The following is a 21,036-nucleotide window of genomic DNA, read 5'->3' as shown; positions in this document are numbered from 1 at the left end:
GAACTGGAAAGCCCTGTTTTCCATTTCGCCTTTGCCTGTGTGCTTGACAGACAATCCATTTCTATCTTATTACATCCTTCTACCAGTGGCAGTTTTAATGCTTTTATCTTGCCAGGATATAGCAGGATTTCCCCTCTACACAGGTGCTGCACAGACTTCTAGTTTTGGTGCCAGGACTTGTGCTAGCAAGTGCACTGCCTCTTCAGAGCCAGAGGGAAATAAAACACAGGCAGAATTGACTGAAAGGTACCAAGTTCTGAACAATGCCATCCCCAAGGAACATTTTTTCCTTGTTTTTTTATGCACAAAATACTGCTTTCACAATATCTATTTTACATGATTGTTATGCAGAATGAAGAAATTGTGTGTGTATAGGGATTTGGATGTCAGAGAAACACTCTGCTTCAAACTACTCTAAATTTAAATGCAGAATAATTCTCCTTAAACCAATCCAGAATCCCATAGCTTCAGCTCAAGGCAAAGTATGACTTACAGGTATAATAACAAGCAAGACAAAATTACAAACAAAATTACAGAGTTATCAGACCTGATTCTCAGATGATTCAAAAACGCTGATTCCATTAACCTCAGTGGAAGCGTGCTGGCTTACTACACGTGCTGAAATCCTGGGTCTTTTAGAGCTGAGAAAAGACAATGTGAATATGTTTATTAACACAGTAATTCCAAGATACATGGCCCACAAAACAGCCATGCAGATATAACAATATATAGACAATTTTTTTTACTAACAAAGTATGGTTATTATGGAAAGATATTACTTTTTAATGAGATGTTGGATTTAAAGGAGAAAAAGAAGGCTCATCTCTCTCTGCAGAGAGGATATTTTAGACACCAAAAAAAACACAAAAAAAACACAAAAAAAAACCCCACAGAACACAAATATTGCATTTTACAAAAAGGATGAAATGAACCATCTTTCCTTTCCTCTATGAGAGAAGATGAAAACATAAGATGCTTTCTATATATAGTATTACACAGATTCACATAGTTACCATAATATGGCCAGTTGGAATCAAGTCTCAGACTGCTCTTAGTATTGCCTCATTAAAATTTGTCAAACATCATGAAAATGGAGTAACCTGCAAAAAGAAATAGGTTAGAGAGACATTTGTACATGCTCGAAGACATTATCAAAAGCATCTCTGTGCTGGAAGGAAAGCCTCTGTGAATAGAATAAGGATTGTGAGTTTGGTAACACTGTGTGGGGTGCAACTCAAGGAAATAATGAGTCATAAAACAAACAGAAGGAGGAATAGCACAGGGGGCTAGTTCACATAAGTTAGCACCTTGCTAAGAGGCACGAGGCTCTTAATAGACAGCAGCTCTTCAGCTCAAGATCTCTGATAACCAAGTGATCAGATTTGCTTTCTCTGAAGTGAACAGAAATTGAGCATCAACATTTGTATGTTTGACTTTTATTACAAACTTTTTTCCTCTAAAAGATAAAGGATTGGATTGGTGCAAAGAAGTTATTCTCTTGATCTTGCCCAGATATCAACTTCAAAGCTGCTGTTCCAGAGCTGTCCAAATGTTCTAATGGCAGGTGTTGCAATCCCAGTCTTCCCAGTTTTAATCCCACATCCCTAGAAATATCTCAGGCACTTGTTGGACTGTCACTGAACAATTTTAGAGCTAAATCAGCAGGATACTAGCCAAACAAGAATTTTCTGCTGCATTGGAGAAGCAGGAGCAGCCAGGGAGAGCAGCCCATCCTGTGTTGGGAGGGAAGTACCCTAGAGGCTGGGCTGCAATGGGCTGCCCCACGGCAGCATTCTCCTCTCCATCATTAGATCAGTAACATGACAGTTGTTGGTATTTGTACCAGATAAAGCCACGCAGTTTCAGATGAACAAGCAAGTGGATAATAGAGAGACATCCTAAAAAAAGCCTGTTCTATATTCTCTCAGGCCAATTTGAAAAGAAGGAATAGAGTTTCCAGGTACTGCAGTATTTTTGGTGCTATATCAAAAGGAGCATTCTGAATAACCAAATACTAGGAAATTCATAAAAAGTTAAACAAGTAGTATTATTTGTTTTCTTTAGTCAGATGATTTTAAAATGGTTAATATTTGATAGCACAATCATAAATATTTTAATACAGTATATTACAGTCAGTAAGGAATAGATCAAAAATATCCGAAGTAAGATCCGTAAGATAAACTTTTATTAGGCACATGAAATAGAACATAAAGCTTGATAGCAATTACTGTTTAATCTATTCACATTTAGAAACATGTCAAAGGGAAAACTTATAAAACAGTTAATTTTTATGAATTATTAAGTGTTCTTATGAACAGTGATGAGCAGGTCTTTTCCTCTGAAAATCTGTCCTGTTTTCCTTGTAAGCCTGCTCAGTGGCCATAACTATAATTTGCCTGCTCAGTATGTTTTTATGTGGACAGAAATAAAAAGATATATTCCACCACAGACACTCAGATGGGACATTTTTATAAAGAGGCCTTAAAAGGATCATTTTAGGGGCAAGTTAAATAATTTCCATCCTACTTACCTGGAGTTAAAAACTACTGACCCAAAGCAATTAAAGATAGTCGACACTTCCTGCCATGCCATCAATACAACTGATGGCAGTGCTGACACCAGAACATGCTGATAATTAAAGCTTCAGTATTTAAGGCTTTAACTTCATTTACATGTCGGCAAATATATCTCTCCCCAGAGATCTTTCTGTTCATGCTGAATGTGAAAATCAAAGTTTACTTGGTAGGTGTGAACTTGTAAGGAGCTGACTGTCTTCCCTAACAGAAGCTAGCCTCCCCCAGTGCAAGTAAAATTAAAAAAAAGGCTGTTAATATTATGCATTAATAAATGGGTACCATTGAAGCAGGTATACCAATATGCAGTCTACTTGCAAATAGCTGATGACTCAAAGCTTTTTAAGGATGTACTGCTACTATCTGAGGTACTTCCAAAAATTTTGAATTTCTTTATTTGTTGACAGTATCTGTTATGAATAATCTATAGAGGTGTGAAACGTCTCAGACAACATTTTAAAGGAATTCAGTTGAGCCAAAGGATTTTGATTACTTTTAGATCAATATGTTGTACCCCAGCAATGAATTTCTGAAAAAAATCAAGGCCTTTCAAGATCTGAGCTCCTAATTAGAATGCTTAACAGAACAATTTTTTTAAACTGTATTTCTTAATTTCCACTTCTGAGTATCTTACCTAGCTTGTAGTAAAGCTGGACTTCAAAACCTGCGTGGCATGTGATTGTCTTCACATTTCCAGGCCTGTAGATCCTTAGGTAGAAGCCTGAGAAAGTCTGCAACCAGGGATCAATTTACCCCAGTACTGTGTACCTGACAGTAGTAGTGAGTGGTATTTCATTTAACTTAGGCATCCAAATTCTAGGAAGCTACAATGTAGGGACTTTCTTAGCCAAAGAATTCATCAATACCTTCATATTTGGTCTTGATGAGCCTTTGGTCCACTGATTTGTCTAGTCACTTCTTAAGAACAATAATAAATACAATAATTCTTCAACCGGATGACATTTTCATTTGTTTTTTCCTAGTTCTTGGGTAGAAGAGATGTAATAATAAATTAATAATCATTTCCAGTTCATCTTTTCCATAATATTCATGATTTTATAGATGTTTACTGTATTTTCCTTCAATATATCTTCCCTTTAATAAACTAAGTAATCCTAATCCATGTAATCCTCCCTTTACCAGTAACTCCCTATATCTATGATGAGATGACTCTACTTTTTCTATTTATACCATATACCTTGTCAATACTTCATGTAGTATTAAAGAGATTGGTGCATCATATGGTGACGGTATAGTGTTTTCTGTTTCATCTTTTTTTCTAAACTAAAAAAGAAAATCAAGATTTTATTTGCCTCTGATGCAGAGGATTAAGTCAAAATTGTCAGTAAACTACCCAGAACTGCTTTTAAGGTCTTTCCTAAGTGGTAAAAGTGAAGTAGCTATATGGGTGTAGGTTTTTGCTAGGCATTACTTGTCATAACTGAAATTCACCTGTGATGTTACTGTATTATCACGCAGTGGCTTAGAAATCCTTTTGAAAATCTTTACAGCACAACACTTTTATAATACGAGCAAACTTTATCACGTTACTCTTCATTCACCTTTCTAACACAGTTCTGCATGTTTAATTCCTGACACAATTCTTGCAGGACTTTCAATTGTAATAACTGACTTTAATTCCTATCCCATTTCCCATTATTTATTCCATCATTAATGATGCTTGTAAAAATTGACACTTATTTCATGATATCTTTATGTTTATCTGAAAAACACTGCTGAAGGATCTCATGAAATGCTTTTGGAGATTGATGTTATCAACTTGATCACATGTCCACATACTGCTTACTGATTCCTTCAGAAAATCATCAATTAAGTTTCCATACCATTATTTCCTTTTATTCCCCTCTATACACACACACACACACACACAGAGAAAAAAAATAATAAAAAGTTCAACCCTGCTTATCATACTTATTCATTTATTTGCTAATTCTGTTCCTCCTTACATTTCCTATCAAATCACCTTCCTGCTGAAGTCTATAGTTCTTCTCAATCTCTTTGGAGCTCTTTAGAAAAATCTCATCTGCTAAAGCTCCTTCTTATAGCAAATAAAGTCAGTCCTGACAATTAGATTTGTAAAATCACAGGTAACAGAAAATTGTTTCTGCTTTTTTTCAAAATCCTTGGATCAATATTATTTGCTTCCTGTAACCTGATACAACAGTGTTCTCAAATTTTTAAGAATGGTTTGTGCAGACCTTGAAATGCCTTCAGAATATGCCCCCGTCAGGAGAAGCAGTGACATGGTAACCTCCTGAAGCTCTTCCACGTACTGAATAGTTGATAGATTTTTTTCCACATCCATACCTGATACACCATCCATTTGCCCTACAGACTTACAGGAAAGCTTATACTTCTGATGTGTTTCCAAAAACAAATTTATTACTGATTTTATGACTTTAGTACATTGCCTTAATTTATTTATGGCCTTACTTGGTGCCTTAACGTGTTCTTAAAGTTAATATCCTAGAGTTGATGCTCATTTCTTTTTTCCTTCATTTTATTATAATTTCAGAATTTTTCTTCTTTACTGTTTGTAAATAGATCTATCTATAATTTTTTTTTGTTTTGATACTTACTGTGCGTCTATAACATGACTGGCTCAACAAATCTGCAGGCATGGTGCCCCTTTGGCTTCTTTCTTGCTGTTAAGTGCCCTACCTACATAATCCTCACCGTTGTTCATGTACTGAACCTTACAATGACTTCAGATTCACCTCATATTTAAGCATATAAGTAAATATTTCATCAACAAACATGAGAATGACAAAATGAGAAACAAAATCATAAGTGCCAGTCCATGTTTTTAGCCAGAACTTTGACTCCTCCTCATATAAGAACAATGAAAGCAAATAAAGTTTTGCAGGACTCAGCCAAAATGTATTTAGAAAGGAATGAAAGCTCAAACACAAGTATTGTGATATTCAAGTACAACATTAATGGTATTGTTCCTGTAATTTTATTTCATCACTGTGTAATTTTGAGATAATCTTGCTGATTATGAATGGCTCTTCCCTCGTGTTGGGCTATCCAATGGCAAAATCACTAAAATAAACTTTTAATGGGAGCCAAGTCAAGCCTGTTGTAATTATCTTGGCTATTCTAAGGAGAATAATTAAGTTGTTAATAATTACTGTGAGTATCAGGTGAGAAGAGAAATATGTGACAGTAGTGGAAGTTTTCTACAGAGAATATAGAGGAGTTTGATCGTAACTCAGATGTTGATAATTAATGTCTGTAGGACCTCTGTCAGCTTGGTGAATTATAAAGGGACCACATTCATTAACATCTCTTATTACAGTACACTGCTGGAGCATATGATGATTAAAGCATTATGCCCAAAACGACTTTGCAGATTTTTATAACTACAGCTTGGACAAGGACTTCTTTATATGTTATTTTCTTCTACTCTTTTATTTCTAATAACTGTTTTGTTCAGGTAGAACAATATTGCCACATAATGACAATTATGTGGATGCCACTGGCTGAACCTAGAGACAGTATTTTGATTTGTACTTCTTTTTGTAGATCAATTTACACACAATATTTCCTCACGAAACTTAGGGCAGTAAGTTTGAAAATCTTTTGTACTTTGTAGACATACATGGATCCTGTTTATTTTCTATATGTACAAAGAATAAACTATTAAAAAAAAAAAAACATCTGCTGATAAAGAAAAATATTGTTCCAGCTTAGGAGATCAGCGGTGGAACTGTATAGTGAGCATCTCAGATTTGCTGAACAATCAAATTTGAAGGCTTTTCCAATGAGCTCAAAAATCTATTCTTGCACTTCAAAATTGCTAGGTTATAAGAAGTTTAGTCATAAAGCCTTTGGAGAAGGAGCTTTCCCCTGAAAAGTTATTTACATTCATATTAACTAGCACCCAAGCAACTATAGGTCAGGAATGCACAAGAATTAGAATCAAAGGAGCTCCCAGCTATTACCCATATACACTAGCCATTTTCAGCTCCCATACACGCTGACTGATTCAGGAACAACAAACACCTCTAGTATTCTGAGCACAAAATATATGTCCATAGCAGACAATTCTGAACAGAACACAGCTGTGTTCTGTTAATGAGAATGCTTCATCACTGAGCTCCGAATATTATATATACACTAAATGGAAAATGAATTTCCCTTTTAAGTCAAAATATTTTGAAATAGGACTCCTGCTTTGAAGAGTTTAGAATATCATTTCCAAGAAGAGAAAAGAGATTTTTACCACGCTCTTTAAGAACTGAAGCTGCATTTTGACAGAGAGGCAATAAGCACTGAGTAGAGTCCAGGGAGAACATGGTACTCTCACAAGGTTTAGAAAACCAGCTTACTTCTTACTGATCTCAAGAACATGAGAATCCCAAAATGAGATCTAAACTGGGACTGTTATTGCAAGGAAATTTATATTGAGGGCAAAAATAACACCCTTAAATCATCCCCATTGTGCTGGCATTATACAGCAAATTGCAGCACTCTGCAAGACTTCAGTTATAAGGAAAAAAAATCTCATTCCACACATATTTACAGACAAATTACAAAATTGTAATACAATGCAAATGTCTCAAAAAAAAAAAAGAGCCAGGTGTTTTGAAATGACTCAAATTACATGTGCATACATGCCATTTTGTACACTGGGAAGGCACATGAAACAAAGGCTGTATGTGCACAGCATAACTTCTGCACTGATTTGGAAATTTGGATCCAGATTTATACCACCTATCAAAATAAAGCCATATACTGCTATAATTTTTATACAATGACCTGAGAGCTGTGCTTGTTCTTGCAAAACCCTCACTGATTTAACACACAAAAGCTGCTTAGAGAAGTGTGCTTTGGTTTTATCTTTTATTCAGTGGCACAATGACAACTTAACGATGCTACAGCCCACGCCTGCTCTGCACCATTAGAAGACCTGAAATATACTGCAGGTAGAAAACATGAAACCATCTAAGATGTGTTGTGTACCTCCTGCACCTTCTCCCACCCATCCTGGCTTTGGCCCAAATCCCTCTGTTCCAGTTCCAGCTCTTCTTCGGCATTCATCTTTCTTTGAGCTTAGCAAATGTTCATTCTGTAGTTTTCTTGCAGACTTCAGAAAGGCATTATCCCACTCAGATCTGCCATCTTACCACTTCGGAAAAGTTCTCTCAAAGAGCATTTCTTACTCCCTCCATGCTCTTATTTCACTGTCCGTATGTTTGGAATCTCAGGAGTTAAGGAACACTGCGGGAGTCTATCCTGCCCAAGACCATCTGTCTGTGCAGACATTGGCCTGTGACGTGATGGCCACCTGGGCTTGCCATGTGGCTCTATGGAGCAGGGGAAAGCTCAGTGTTTGATCTCTCATGAAAGTTCAAGCAAGGAATAGTGCTACAAAAAGTCATCTTACCTGGAAGTACAGCCTTTTCTCATCTTCCAACATTGTGTGCATGTATGTATCTACCACCCAGCACTTTACACAGGAATGGTGCAAACACAGGTTCCTCATATAAGAGGGAGTGCAAAGGAATATATGCAGTCCTGGGGCAAATCAGTGATCAGAGGAAGGCAGATTTCCATTGCAGTCTCTGTCATAGCTGCCGAAATAGAATGACAAACATGATAGGAGTTAGGGATGTCCAGCTTTTGTAAGGTTGAGTCCTGTATGGGGGGATGTCTGGGGACACAGGAAAGAGTGGAAAGGAAAAGATAACCTTGTCAGGAAATGCAGCTTTTTATCTGAGAGTTATTTAGCAGAACTCTATTTTCATTTTCTCTAAGAATCCTTCAAAGAAAAATACTGTCACTTTAAAACTAAAAAGAATAAATATTTTAGAAATACATTTTCATAAAAATTGAACATTCTGTGTGTGATGCTTCCATATCTAATCTGAAGGAGAGTGTATGAGTTAGTAACATTACTATCTGCAGGTCTCTGAAGAAGTGTGAGAAAAAAGTCAGTTTTGGCTGTTAAGACTCACATGAGTGGAAAACTTTTTTGAGTAGTGCTTGCATTTTTTTTATCATGAAGATTGAAGGTATTGATATGACATATCTATAGAAACATAACACACTGATTATAGAGGAACATACTGAACCTGTGTCCAGATCAATGTAGATGTCTTATTTTTTAACACTGATATGACTTGGCAATCTTCTGAAAAGAGAAAATAGCTGTAAATAAAATAAAGCAAGTAATGCTAAGTGAAATATTTTGCAGTTATCTATTCCTTGAGGGTCTCAGGTTACTTCAGTCTTCGCTAATAATCAAATTTTAGCACCTTTGCACATCAAAAGTTATGTAAGAACTTTCCCTCTGTTGAGTACAGAAGGAAACAGTTTTACTCTTTTAAGAGCCCTGTAACTGGATTTTTTTTGTATCTGATTTCTCTTAATATTTTGTCAAAGTATGATCAATACCCATATTCAGTGACACTATCTTTAGTCCATATGACAGTAAGAAGAACTTTTCTGACACTAACTCTATAGCTGATAAAATATTATTACAATCCTGTTACCTTATAATTAACTTAATTGTAACAGTTGCATAATATTATTGTGTAAAATACCGTAGGTCAGTCTGTCTGTCCATCTTCAAATCAGCCAGTCTTCCATAACATATTATGAATTTTAATTACTTATTTACCAAAACATTTCTTTTGGAAAGACAAATCAATAGTCACGGCCTTAGAAATTTTGTTAAGAGGCAGTATAGTTAAACCAAGACAACAATTTTGTAGTGTGTTTTGGTACAAGTGTCTTTTGGACATTTATGCTGATTTATGTGATAAAAACTAAATTAACTAAAACACTGGCTAAGTTGATCCTGTTGGTTACACCTGTGCAGCATATTGCAGCAAAACTAGTGCACCTGAAAAGAATCATTCTGAAAGATCAGTATCTATTATCCATCTGCGATCCATCTATTACCCAACTAATGGCTGCCCTGTCGTGAAGATAAATGCACACTGATACCTAGAGCTAGCCTATGTGCAGCAATAAATATTGTTGGGGAAAACTCTCATGAAGTACTTAATAGCTTTAATTATTTGACGCTTTAATTTATTAGTTCTCATTTTTGCTGAGTGGTACAAGCTAGCCTATTGAGTCACCTTATTGGTATTCCAGTGAAAAGAGTAGGAAAATAAAGCACTACACCAATTAAAATCCCACTTACAAGACAGCATATTATCATCCAGTGTGTTTCAGAAAGGAATTATGACATAAGATCGTAAGATCATTCCTTGATTTCATTTTAATGAGATAAAAATATAAATAAAATCAAAGCCAAGATAAAGAAAAGGAGACAGTAAAGTTTTGTGAATGTTCCTTATCTTCCTGATATATGAACATGAAGTAGCCAAAGATTTAACTGGTCAGATTGGAAGAAAGCACACACATAACATCATTATTTCTAATTGTCAGAATATTTAAACATTTTATGCAATTGCACATGCCACTTATAAGCAGATAAGATTGCACATTCCTTTTTTAACTTCATAGTTGGTAAATGTTTTTAAATTCAGACACTCTCCAAATTCCCTTGGAAACAGTGATCAAATGTGCTTTGCATACATCAAAAAAACAGTACAGTGTAGTAAACAGAACAGGAATGCACAGGACCTGCGTTTGTACCCTTCTTTGTTAGGGCAGGAAAACCATTTGACTTCCCTTGGCATCAACCTCTCTATTGTTCACTGGCAGCAGTAACTCTTTACTCACTCTGAAGAGCTTTGTGAGACCTACAGGGGCAATGTTTTTATCCCCACTCTAGAGTTAGCTCAACAAAAGCACTCTGAAGATTTTCATCCACATTCAACAGAATATGTCAATGTAAATTCCCAGCATTGTTGCTTTAACAAGAAAATATACTTCAGATTTCAGATACTTTGCAGGAGCTATACAAATGTTTTACCTTTACATTGTAGCTAATCTTCACAAACTTTGAAAGTTCAGCTGCTGAAAGATCCTAGGCCATTTACTTTGCACATTCGTTTTTCAATGTTCCATAGTAGAGTATTATCTTAGCACCTTATGCAGAATTTCAGTTTTGAAAGGTACATGTTAGAGAAATGCAAATTCATTTAAGAACTTGGCTTTAGCCTTACTTATGGTTACCCTAACATAGCTGAAATTCCCAAATAAATAATACAGAAATATCTCCGTATCTGTCAATTACTTCAGAGCTTCCTTTCCCTTTGATCATTACATATGCATCCTATTTTAATATCTTTGCTATTTATGGTAGTGTAATTTAAGATTTCTGATGTTTCCATTGGGTGGAGATCACAGTGAAACTTCCGGCAGATATTGCTCACAACTCACTTTTTATAGGAGTCACTTCCAGTGCTTGTTGTACAGTAGCACTGTATTACAGCAAATGTCAAATGCAGACAAGGAAGTGGTGCATAGCAGAGAACCTGCAGGCAGGAGGGCTGCAGGCTAACCAGGGAAGTTACAATCTGCAGAGGCCCCAAAGTATTTGGGGAACCAAATCCACCCACCGATTATACACAGGGCCTTCTGATAATCACTGTGTCCTCTGTTTCCAAGGGGTCATTATGCTTAACCAGTTTTTATTGATAGTCACTATATCAAAATCCAAACTTAAATAACTAGCCATAAGGGAAGAAAACAGATGGTTTATGAGTGTTCATTTATCTCCAGGAAGATAGAAATAATGACACCACAGCTTACAACTTTTTTAGTGGAATAGGAATGATAGGGGCATGTACTGTCCCTTTTGAGCAAATAAAGCTATGATGTAGCTTATTGCTTTCCTGAGATTATCCTAAGATATGGTGAGAGTCATACTGACAGGGTATGCTCCTCCATAAGCAAAGCAATAAAAAATATGGGGAATTTTTTGTTCTCTTTGGAAACCATTCTCTTTAGGACAAGTAAAAATCAAAAACATCCAAATCATACAAATGAAAGGTTAATTAACTGTTTCCGAAAGCCTTCCAATCTTTTCTGGTTTCATCTCAACCGTAATTCTTAGATGACTAAATCTGCATTTGTTTTCAGCCATTTTAACAAGCAATCTGGTGTTTTTTTCTGATAAGATTGTAATGATTCCTCGATCAGACAAGTATGTGTATTCCCAAATTCCTCCCATCTCTCAGACGAATTTGATGTATTTCTTCTCATTATCTCATTAATTAAATCTAAGAATTTTAGATAAAAGGAGACATGGAAAATGATGAAGTAATCACAAGTTGTGAAATAGAGTAGTTTCCTACATCTGCTGTCCTTTCACCGTGCTTGAAAAAAAAAAATAAAATTGTTCTATGGTGGAATTTACACTTTCAGTAGCAAAATCATGAAATATGGTTACCTACATGGATGCCAGGATAAACTGGAACCTATTTGCAAGAGAGGGTAATCACCACCCATTCCCTATGCACAGGGAAGAGTTCTGAACAGTAGCTTCATCTTCTAATAGGAACTCTGAAGACTTTTCCTCCTATTTGAGTATAAGCAGCATAGCTTTGGAGTGAAAATTGTGCAGAAAAAGACAGAAATTAGACATAGACAAATAATCCAACAATTCTACCAGAAACTTGCACAATAAGTGCAGTTTATTCATGATGCACCTATTACTTACTCTCTGATGACTTGGATAAAGCTGGCTTCACTTAAAAAAAAAAAAAAAAAAAAAAAAAAAAAAAAAAGCACACCCCAACCCGAAACTTGCATTTCTCAGACAAGATGGAGATGTCTGCCCTTAGAAACTATTCTCACTTGGTTTATTCCCTTGTATTGTTCGCAATTTTATTAATCATAAATAGTTTCAAAGTTGCACCAGAGATATTTGTATTATCCGTCATTTTATGGCAGTAAGTTTGACACAGTAAGGTATGCCTTAGACTGGTACTTGTCTGCACTGATTTACTTCGTCTCAACTTCAGAATGTGACTTGGTGTGTAAGCAGAAACCAGTTTCCTTCTTATACTACCTAAGCATGTATCTTATCTTGATTTGGCAGCATCTTAACATAGTTTTATTTAACCCAGTGCAGCAAATGGTTGATTGCTGTCACTTCAAAAAATAAACCATTATGGGTATATTTAAAGGAGCAATAACTGTTTTTTATATCAGATCTGATTGATTTAAAACCTCTGAGTAGGTCTGATAAACACTCTGTCATATATTCGTGGTATTAATATATCTACATATATATATATGTATATATATATATACACACACACACACACATACGTAGCAGTAAATTTAACTGAAAACAATAAGTAAATTCTAACAATAGTCTAACGGTAGACCTAATTGGAAGGAAGCTAGGGGAAGAAGTCTTAGTGATGAAACTTCCAAGTGAGTTACTGACCACTCTTTATTCAATCACTAAGATACAGTTGCTAAACATATTTGAGGTTGTCATGCAACGTGCAACAATAATTGTAACAGCAACTGTTGTCAACATCTCAGAAGCCTGACTACTGAAAAACTTTCCCCGTGCCCTTACATACTCATTCCTAATATTTACTTTATATGGCCGAAATCTCATGAGAGTCAGTGCAGCTCCACATAAAAATCCTTAAAACATAATAAGAATAAAATTAAGGTTCTCTTATTCTGTGTAAAAATAATGTCATCTGAAAGAAACTGCTTTGCATGCCCCATCTCCAGTAATGTCAGTTTGACAAACTGTAGGAAAAATATTATTTCATGACTGCAGAGGTTTTCTTGTGCATGTTTGCAATATAGACATGTAGGTGGCTATATTCCTAGCTGTAAACAAGCTTCCTTTTTTGTTGCATTGTTTAGTTTCGTTGTTTTGTTTTTTCTTTAATATATATATATATATTCTTTTCTGGAGGGAGAAGTAAAAAAGGAGCTGTTGTTTTGTTTTGTTTTAAAACTGTTTAAATGATTATATTTTTGAAGAATAATGCCCAAATATAGGCAGCCAGTAGGCCTGCATGCTTTCAGTTATTAAGTATGGCTGAAATCCAATCCAAAAATTCTCATGATTTCGGTAGTGCCGTTCATACAAACCACAGAGGAAAAGTAAGGAAAATTCACTGCAGCAGAAATAGAGCAAAAACGTGTGTCAGTTCTCTAGAATAGACTGTGTAATATACTAAGAGCTGAACACATCAACATGTCCAGAGCCTATTAGATGCAGGCTCCATAAGATAAAAGGTAGATAAGTGTAGAGAGAGTTGAAAGAACGGAGCTGTAAGAAATGATATAATAAAAAAAAAGTGCAATGAAGAAAAATAGTTGTGGGAGAGATCACTAAAAAACACTGCTTGTAATGAAGGGATTAAGAATTCTCGATAAAATAAAAAGGACTTCTAATTAAAAGATATATTTCTTTAATTTCATTGTTAATGATCTTTATGCTGTTTCTACAAACAACAAACATTTCAGAATCAATCCTGACTCTGATGAGAAATGGAATGTAGTGTATCTCAGATCAAAAAAATTGTCTTTTTTGGGGGGTTTTGTCTACTTCCTCATCTTTGTGTGGCTGACCCACCTGTATATGATGCTACTGTAGGCAAGCTGAACCAAAACAAAGGTAGCATGAAGCAAGGTACAAAATATACTTTCTCCTCTCTTTAATGGCCTTCCTGAAGGATAAGAGGCTAAAAGAAATTAGTCTTAAATTCATTATGGTACTGTTTTTCATATCTGAGCACCAGTCAGACCAAAGTTTTTGCATGTGCTCTGAAGTGGCCCAGACAGTAGACAGAAAGAACATCAGCCACCAATGCAGTGCTATGTCTGAGGTGACACTCCAGATCAAAAAGAACAAGGCTTGCATTTGTATTACTATGTCTATACTTTAGCTTCATAGCTAAAATCAGTCCTAATATAATCTCTCTTTTTTTTCCAAGAAGCTGTTACGATAATAGGATTTTGGACAGACTCAGAAATTATCATGTAATATTTGTATCTGAACATTTAAGAGGTTAAGAGTTTGTCAAACATCTACACTACTCTCAATATATTTAATTAGATACCTAAAAAATTCTAAGAAACACATATCAATTACTTCTTGAACAGCTTAAACTAGTGGAAAGACTAGATTTTCTTCCCCTTATTTCCCTTCTTTATTCCATTTGCAAATTTAATGACATTAGAATTACAAATCGTTTCCTGCAAATATTTTTGTAAATTGAGCTAAGTCATCATTCAGTATTTATAAAGGTCTTATCCTACAAAAGGAGCTTCAATAACTTATTAATGAATATTTTGGAAAAGACATGTAAGTTTTAACTTAAAAAGTAATTACCATCTCCTACTAGTTGAAGGCACTTGTTGGTTGTCAGTGGTTTTCCCCCAAGGACAGAAAAGCTTCAAATACTTATACTCACACATGGCTTTTTTCTGTCTTTTGTGTAGTGTTTTTAAGGATTCCATAATAAGACTATAGCTTAGATCATAAACCAATTATTTATCAAAATAAAACTAAAATTTTTCCTCTATTACTTTAAGTAATTTCACTTCCCACATTAGCACTAGAAGGTCTAGAGGCTGTGCTTAAAAACTTAATTAAAAAAAAAAAAGAAGAAGAACAAAAAAACTCACTACTAACTTAAGCTTCTGTTGCCTAAACAGAGGACAGAGAGGGCAATTCTTTCACTGTTAATTCAGAGGCACTAAACAAATGGTACAGTCACTCTCATTATACTTGCATTTTTGCATTCATTTTGATGCACAGAAAAAAAAGGCTTTTCACTGTTACAATTAATAGCCAGTAATGAAGGCAAAGATGGTTCAGCACTTCTCAGCAGTGGAGACAAAGTTTTGCTAAAAGTGGGCAGGGACATAGCCCAAATGTAACAGAATGCAGGAGGGATGCAGAGGGCAGGAAAGCCCCGTGTTTTCAGGCTCAGTGCTCAGAGAAAAGAAAAGACTAAGGGCTACCCATGTGCTGGACTCCACCAGCCCTACCTGCCCACACCAGCGCTTCTTGGGCTTCCACATAGAGCAGGAAGCCCAAGGTCCTGACTCTCCCTGCTCTGCTCAGCAGGTGCCACATCACCGCCTCCTCAGAATAAGCCAGGGAACTGCTTCTGAAATACATGTGTTACAATGTATATCCTTAGCAAAATACCAGATTAACATTAGAAACATTATTAATTTTCCAAACAACAGTTAATATACTTGCCTAATATACTTGGCAGCATGTTGACTTGTTTTATTTGATGAATAAATTTCATTCTAGACTTCAGTGAAAACACTCCAATGAAAGTACTTCATGCTGCTGATGTGTTGCACTCGTTAGCAATCGAGAATCCAAATCCTAAGCTGAATAAACACAAAAACGGTTAGCTAAGAAATAGTTAATATTTAGGTCTTAAATAAATCCTCACCAGGCCGTCTGGAAGGTGAAGAGGGGAAAGGAGGAGGAAGATTCCATTTCAGAATTGTTTCCCTTCCAAATGACTGCATTTGTTATCTACATGATACATACACGTGGGTGCAAGAGAAAAACTAAAGAAATCTTTGACAATACGAGACTAACAGCTGAAAAATTTCCAGCTGCAACTACTAAGAACATTAAGCTCTACTGTACTTACCTTAATGCATTTCTGCAGGCAAACTTCTAAAACTATGCATAAAATACTGAAGTTTTTGGTTCATTCCTTAAGTATTTGAAAGAAAACTTTTTAATGATATATTAACAGTCTGAATTTAAAACTTCACATCTGTAACACTGTATCCAGTATTTTGTAGGCAACAATAATTACACAGGCATTTTATATCACTCTGCATCAGTGTGTAAGGCAGAACAGCCCTCATGGAGCACAGAGCCACATCAGTCACCCATGTCCAGCACTCCACAACACAACAACCAGCATCTGGGTGGATGGCCTCCTAGACAAAAAGCTATGATAGGCAAGATAACTGTAAAGTTATTGGAAAACAAATTTGTTTTTAGCAAATATTTAGAAGACAACAGATAATATATTCAGGGACAAACATGAAGTGAAATATCTACCATTTAAAAAGCAGTATTTAATTGACTATTGATTTTCTCTCAATTAATCAAGGCAAACAATGGTCAGTGTATCTGGTGTAACAGATATTTCACCATTTTTGCTGCCTAACTTTTAGGAAGCATCCCAGCAATGAGTAGTCCAGAGCAAATAGGCACAGTAGACGTACTGTCAATTTTTTTTTATTATTACATATATTTACCCATATGAAAATTGAATATCAAGCCTGAATAACATGGTCAGATTTAATTACATAACTGTTGAGACTGAGGCTATATACCTCAAATATTGACTTTCAAAAAACATTTTTTTGGCCTGTTACCTTGATATTTTTCTAGGTTGTTAAGCTCACCATACTTATTTGGTGATAATTTACTATTTCTTGTGCATAATTAATGCTGTTACAATGAATATAAGAGAGCATTCAAATTCAGACATACATCTGTCACCTTCATGATACCTCAATATCCAGATCCTGACATGACAGTTCAGAAGCAGGATAAAAAATTTTAATCCAGAGCTCTCAGAAAGGGGCTTTGATTATTAACAGTGCCACTGAGACAAATAATTTAGCTGCTCTCTCTCAATTAGATCTGTGTAAGTTTCTAACATTGTGTTATTATTTGGCTCACTTGGATGCAGAACATTAGAAAACCCTTCTCAGCATCCTTCCAAAGTCAGAATTTTTCTTTTTTTTGAATGAAGGCCTGGACATAAAATATTGCCAGTAATATTCTGAGAGCACAGAATTGTATAGATTTATGTAGAACAGCATCACTTAAGGGCTTGGGCTGTTTGGATTTTAGTTCTAATAATACCGTATTTTTTTAAAGAAGAAATTAACATTATAAAACTACACAGTTTTGTAGAGTTAAATAGAATGTTTTAAGTGAAATTAAGAATAATTTTCCCTTAGTCTGAATTATTAGTTATTTCCAGGCTAATATATGTATAAACAGCATATAATGTTGAAACTGTCTCAACCAAACCATTCTCCGTTTCCCTGAGGGAAAGTTTCTTCTGTCACATCCTGCTTAAATAGGAGGTGCAAATCTTTACTAAAATTAACACTGCTGTGGAAGACAGAGCTGTATACGTAGGACATATTTTACCATTGTTGTTCTCCAAAATAAAACAGATTGGCATTCAAGTACTACATATTTAACAAGTGAAATATTTTGATAGTTAAAAAAACAAAACTGCCAGATTTTCAAATAGAAAATACTATGTAGCTGTAAAACTGTTGCCTGTGTTATTTTCTCTCAAATCTTCTGTCAAATCTGACTTCTGAAGCCATTCTGTCAGGCTACAATGTCTAACCAAGATAGTTTTGAGTTACCAGTTACCCCTTGTACCAAAGTAGCAAATCTAATTAAGAAGAAATATTTGATCTGTAATGGAAATAACTATCTTTTACTTCAATATGCATATAGCATAAAATCCCCATTGGATAGCATGCTGATTTTCCTGTCTGCGCTTGCCTTATCTTTTTTGCATATTTTTATTCAGATCATTGATACACACAATTCTTGGTTATAAAATCTTGCCTTCTCATACAGATCTTTTTACTTTAGTGAAGCCGCATTGCATTTTTAACACTGTTTGTGTTGCCCAAATGGTTTGGATACCTTGTCCCTTTCAAGTAACAGAACCCCTACAGTTTCACTTTAGTAGAAACTATAGAAATGCAGACACTGGCACAAAGCAGGTATTAATATACATAATTCATTATTAATTCATTCTTAATGTTAATTCATTAATTAATATTCAGTGGTCTGAAGTGAACAATAAGGTTCCCCAAGACTACTGCTTTAAAAAGATGGAAAACTAGCAAATATAATACCAAAATTCCAATGTGAAGTGTTTAAAAACCAGACCGCTTCCCCTGTTCTCATGTCTCAGGAAGAGGAGGGAGGTGTGAGATGAGCCATGGCGTTTTAATTTTGCTTTTCATGCAGACTTTTTCCTGTAGATGAACCAGTATTTATTCTGCTTTTCTCTCGCTCCCTTCCCTGCTGTCTTGCAGCAAATGTGTGTGACAATGAGCTCCTGCACTGCCAGAATGGAGGGACATGCATCAACAACGTGCGGTGCCAGTGCCCTCCAGCCTACACTGGCATCTTATGTGAGAAGCTTAAGTGTGAAAGGGATCCAGGAGGCTGCAGCCAAAGCTCCGCCCAGGGGGCAATATCCCACAGTCCCTTATTACTGCTGATGGCCCTACTAGGAGCAGCCAGACTTCACATGTGCTAGGCTTCGTTTGGTCAATGGCATTGTATTTGGACTGCTTCAAAAGAACGTGCCACATGAAAACAAAACAAAATCCAAGCGTTTGCTACTGAAATTTCAAAAAGGATAAAGAAAGAAAAAAATACCACATAAAAACTTGGAAGGCCTAACTGAACTAAGCCATATTAATCAGTTATGGACAGCACTCTGAGTCAAGACTGCACACCACAACCGGAGATGGGCTGGCAGCTGCTGTTCTGCCCAACTTGTACTGGCTGCCAGGCTCACACAGGACAAACAGCTTGGACAGCCCCGAAACGGAAAGGGAAATGAAAAATATTTGCTACTCCTCTCTGGTGCGCTGCTGTACCTCCGCCCAGTGTGTGGACCAACCAAATAAAGGCATTCTTTGCTGTCAGTGCATTGTGGGTATAAGGAAATCTGTAAAAGCTGCCATATTGGCCTGCTTCAGTCCCTGAATCCTCTCCAACCTGTGCTTTAGTGAACGTTGCTCTGTAACCCTTGTTGGTTGAAAGATTTCTTTGTCTGATGTTAGTGATGCACATGTGTAACAGCCCCCTCAATAAAACTTAAGCCAGTCATATCCTTGTATACCTTAGCAGCACCGCATCACTACGATGCCGTGTTCACCTACTGTACAAGAGTGGCTATAGGACAAAAAGTGTATTTATCCTTTTGTATTCAAATGAAGTTATTTTTCTTGAAATAATGTACAATGTAGATTTTTTGTATTATTGCCTATTTGTGTTACCAGACGATTTGTTAATGTATTTAATTCTAATCAGATAAGAGAAAAATTACTTTTTATTTAGTCCTTTTCTTTTACCTTTCATTTAATTGTGCAGAGATTTCTCTGTATGGGCAACGTGCTGGCATCAAAGAATATCAGTTTACATATATAACAAGTGTAATAAGATTCCACCAAAGGACATTCTATATGTTTTCTTGTTGCTTTAACACTGAAAGATTTCCAAGAATAAAAATTCCTGCATAAACAATTCCAGGATCATATAGTACTGTTTCTTGATACCTTTTCTGGGGATGATAGATCATTTTACTGTCTGATACATGGTAGAAAAACAGATTCAACAGTGGAGATTACTGCATGAAAATCTAACCTGGTTTTAATTTTTGCTGTATTTCTGCAAACCATTTTAAACAAACTTGCCTAAGGAAAATTTCATCAAATCCTAAGTATGGGAGGGGTATGAAAAGTTCTCATCTTTGTTTTCTCAAGACATCACAGGAATTATTCCAAACTAATTCACAAAGCATTACAGAAACTAGTCTTTATATCACAGAGTTTTTGTGGATTTTGGCAGTAACAAAATAGATATAGCCACAGCTTAACTTGTTTCTCCAAAAGCTTCATTAAAATGATATGTTTATATATGTACTAGTCTGCCTTAGAAACTGCAAAAACAGCAGCAATCAAAAACATAAGATTTAACATCTAATAGAGTCAAATTTAATATTTAGAAGGACTGTCAAAACATAGAGCAGCTTGTAGATTAGAAGCGCTGCTCCAGCAAATAAAGTTGATTTTAAGTATTGCCCAGGGTATAATAAATTCTTGCCTTTGCCTTTATTAGGCCAATTATTGAGTGTGACAGAAACGAATAGCAAGAAAAGATAGGTAAGCCAAAAATTGAGCAGTGTTTCAAAGCCCTGGAAAAAAAAAATCAAGAGGCAGCAAGACCATGTGAATTCATTTCCTAGCAATTTTCATCATAATGGGTTTAAATAGTTTACTAACATAATAACCTCATCTAGAAAATGGTTAATTAGCAAAAAAAAAAAAAAAAAAATCCTGAGAGAAATAAATTTTACCTGGTTGCCGGTGAGCAGAGCAGAACTTAGAGCACTGCCTTCTTGGATAAGCTCTTTTGCTGAGGAATGTTTTTCAGGCCAGTACTTACTCTCAAGAGATAGGCAGACACGGCAGGTCTTCATTTCTTAAAGATCCCAGTGATTGCAGCAATTCGGATAGCAAGACAGTGTTTTTTCAGGTTGTCACTTTGACGTTCCATGTAGAATGTTTACTGCTCACACCAGAATTCTCTTTTGGTGGGTGGGCTACGATAAGAATGATAAGACAAATTTAGATCTTGGGTGACTACTAGCCATGTTCTACATTAGATTACAGGTATATATTAAAAGGATGTTCACAATAATAAATGGAAAATTATAATGCATTCTCAATGAAAAATATAGTGCTAATGCAGGTAAAAGGCATTACC

At 35.7% G+C, this 21,036-nt stretch overlaps 1 protein-coding gene and 1 long non-coding RNA gene across 8 annotated transcripts in view; one reads left to right on the top strand and one right to left on the bottom strand.

The window, feature by feature from the left end:
- LOC104912293 (uncharacterized) overlaps nt 1-8,169 on the bottom strand; it is a 263,844-nt gene extending 255,675 nt beyond the window's left edge. Inside the window, exons 1-3 of the long non-coding RNA XR_014885083.1 lie at nt 7,987-8,169; nt 1,014-1,100; nt 548-641 (exon numbers count right to left, since the gene is read on the bottom strand). This is a non-coding gene — a long non-coding RNA (uncharacterized LOC104912293). The remainder of the gene's footprint in view (nt 1-547; nt 642-1,013; nt 1,101-7,986) is intronic.
- NTNG1 (netrin G1) overlaps nt 1-19,794 on the top strand; it is a 149,862-nt gene extending 130,068 nt beyond the window's left edge. For 5 of the 7 annotated variants that reach the window (XM_085231154.1, XM_085231149.1, XM_085231151.1 and 2 more), the window contains one exon: nt 18,573-19,794. In XM_085231154.1, the coding sequence (XP_085087280.1) occupies nt 18,573-18,799 (227 nt within the window). In that variant the 3' untranslated portion in view covers nt 18,800-19,794. Of the gene's footprint in view, nt 1-143; nt 11,860-18,572 lie in introns of those variants that run through there. The other 2 variants (XM_085231153.1, XM_085231150.1) reach the window with 2 other exon arrangements.
- Nucleotides 19,795-21,036: the final 1,242 nt, after the last annotated feature.

Source organism: Meleagris gallopavo, chromosome 10, assembly GCF_905368555.1.
Source record: "Meleagris gallopavo chromosome 10, MGAL_WU_HG_1.1, whole genome shotgun sequence".
Taxonomy (NCBI): Eukaryota; Metazoa; Chordata; class Aves; order Galliformes; family Phasianidae; genus Meleagris; species Meleagris gallopavo.
The sequence above is the reverse complement of the archived record's forward strand: the minus strand, read 5'-3'. Positions and strand labels throughout refer to the sequence as shown.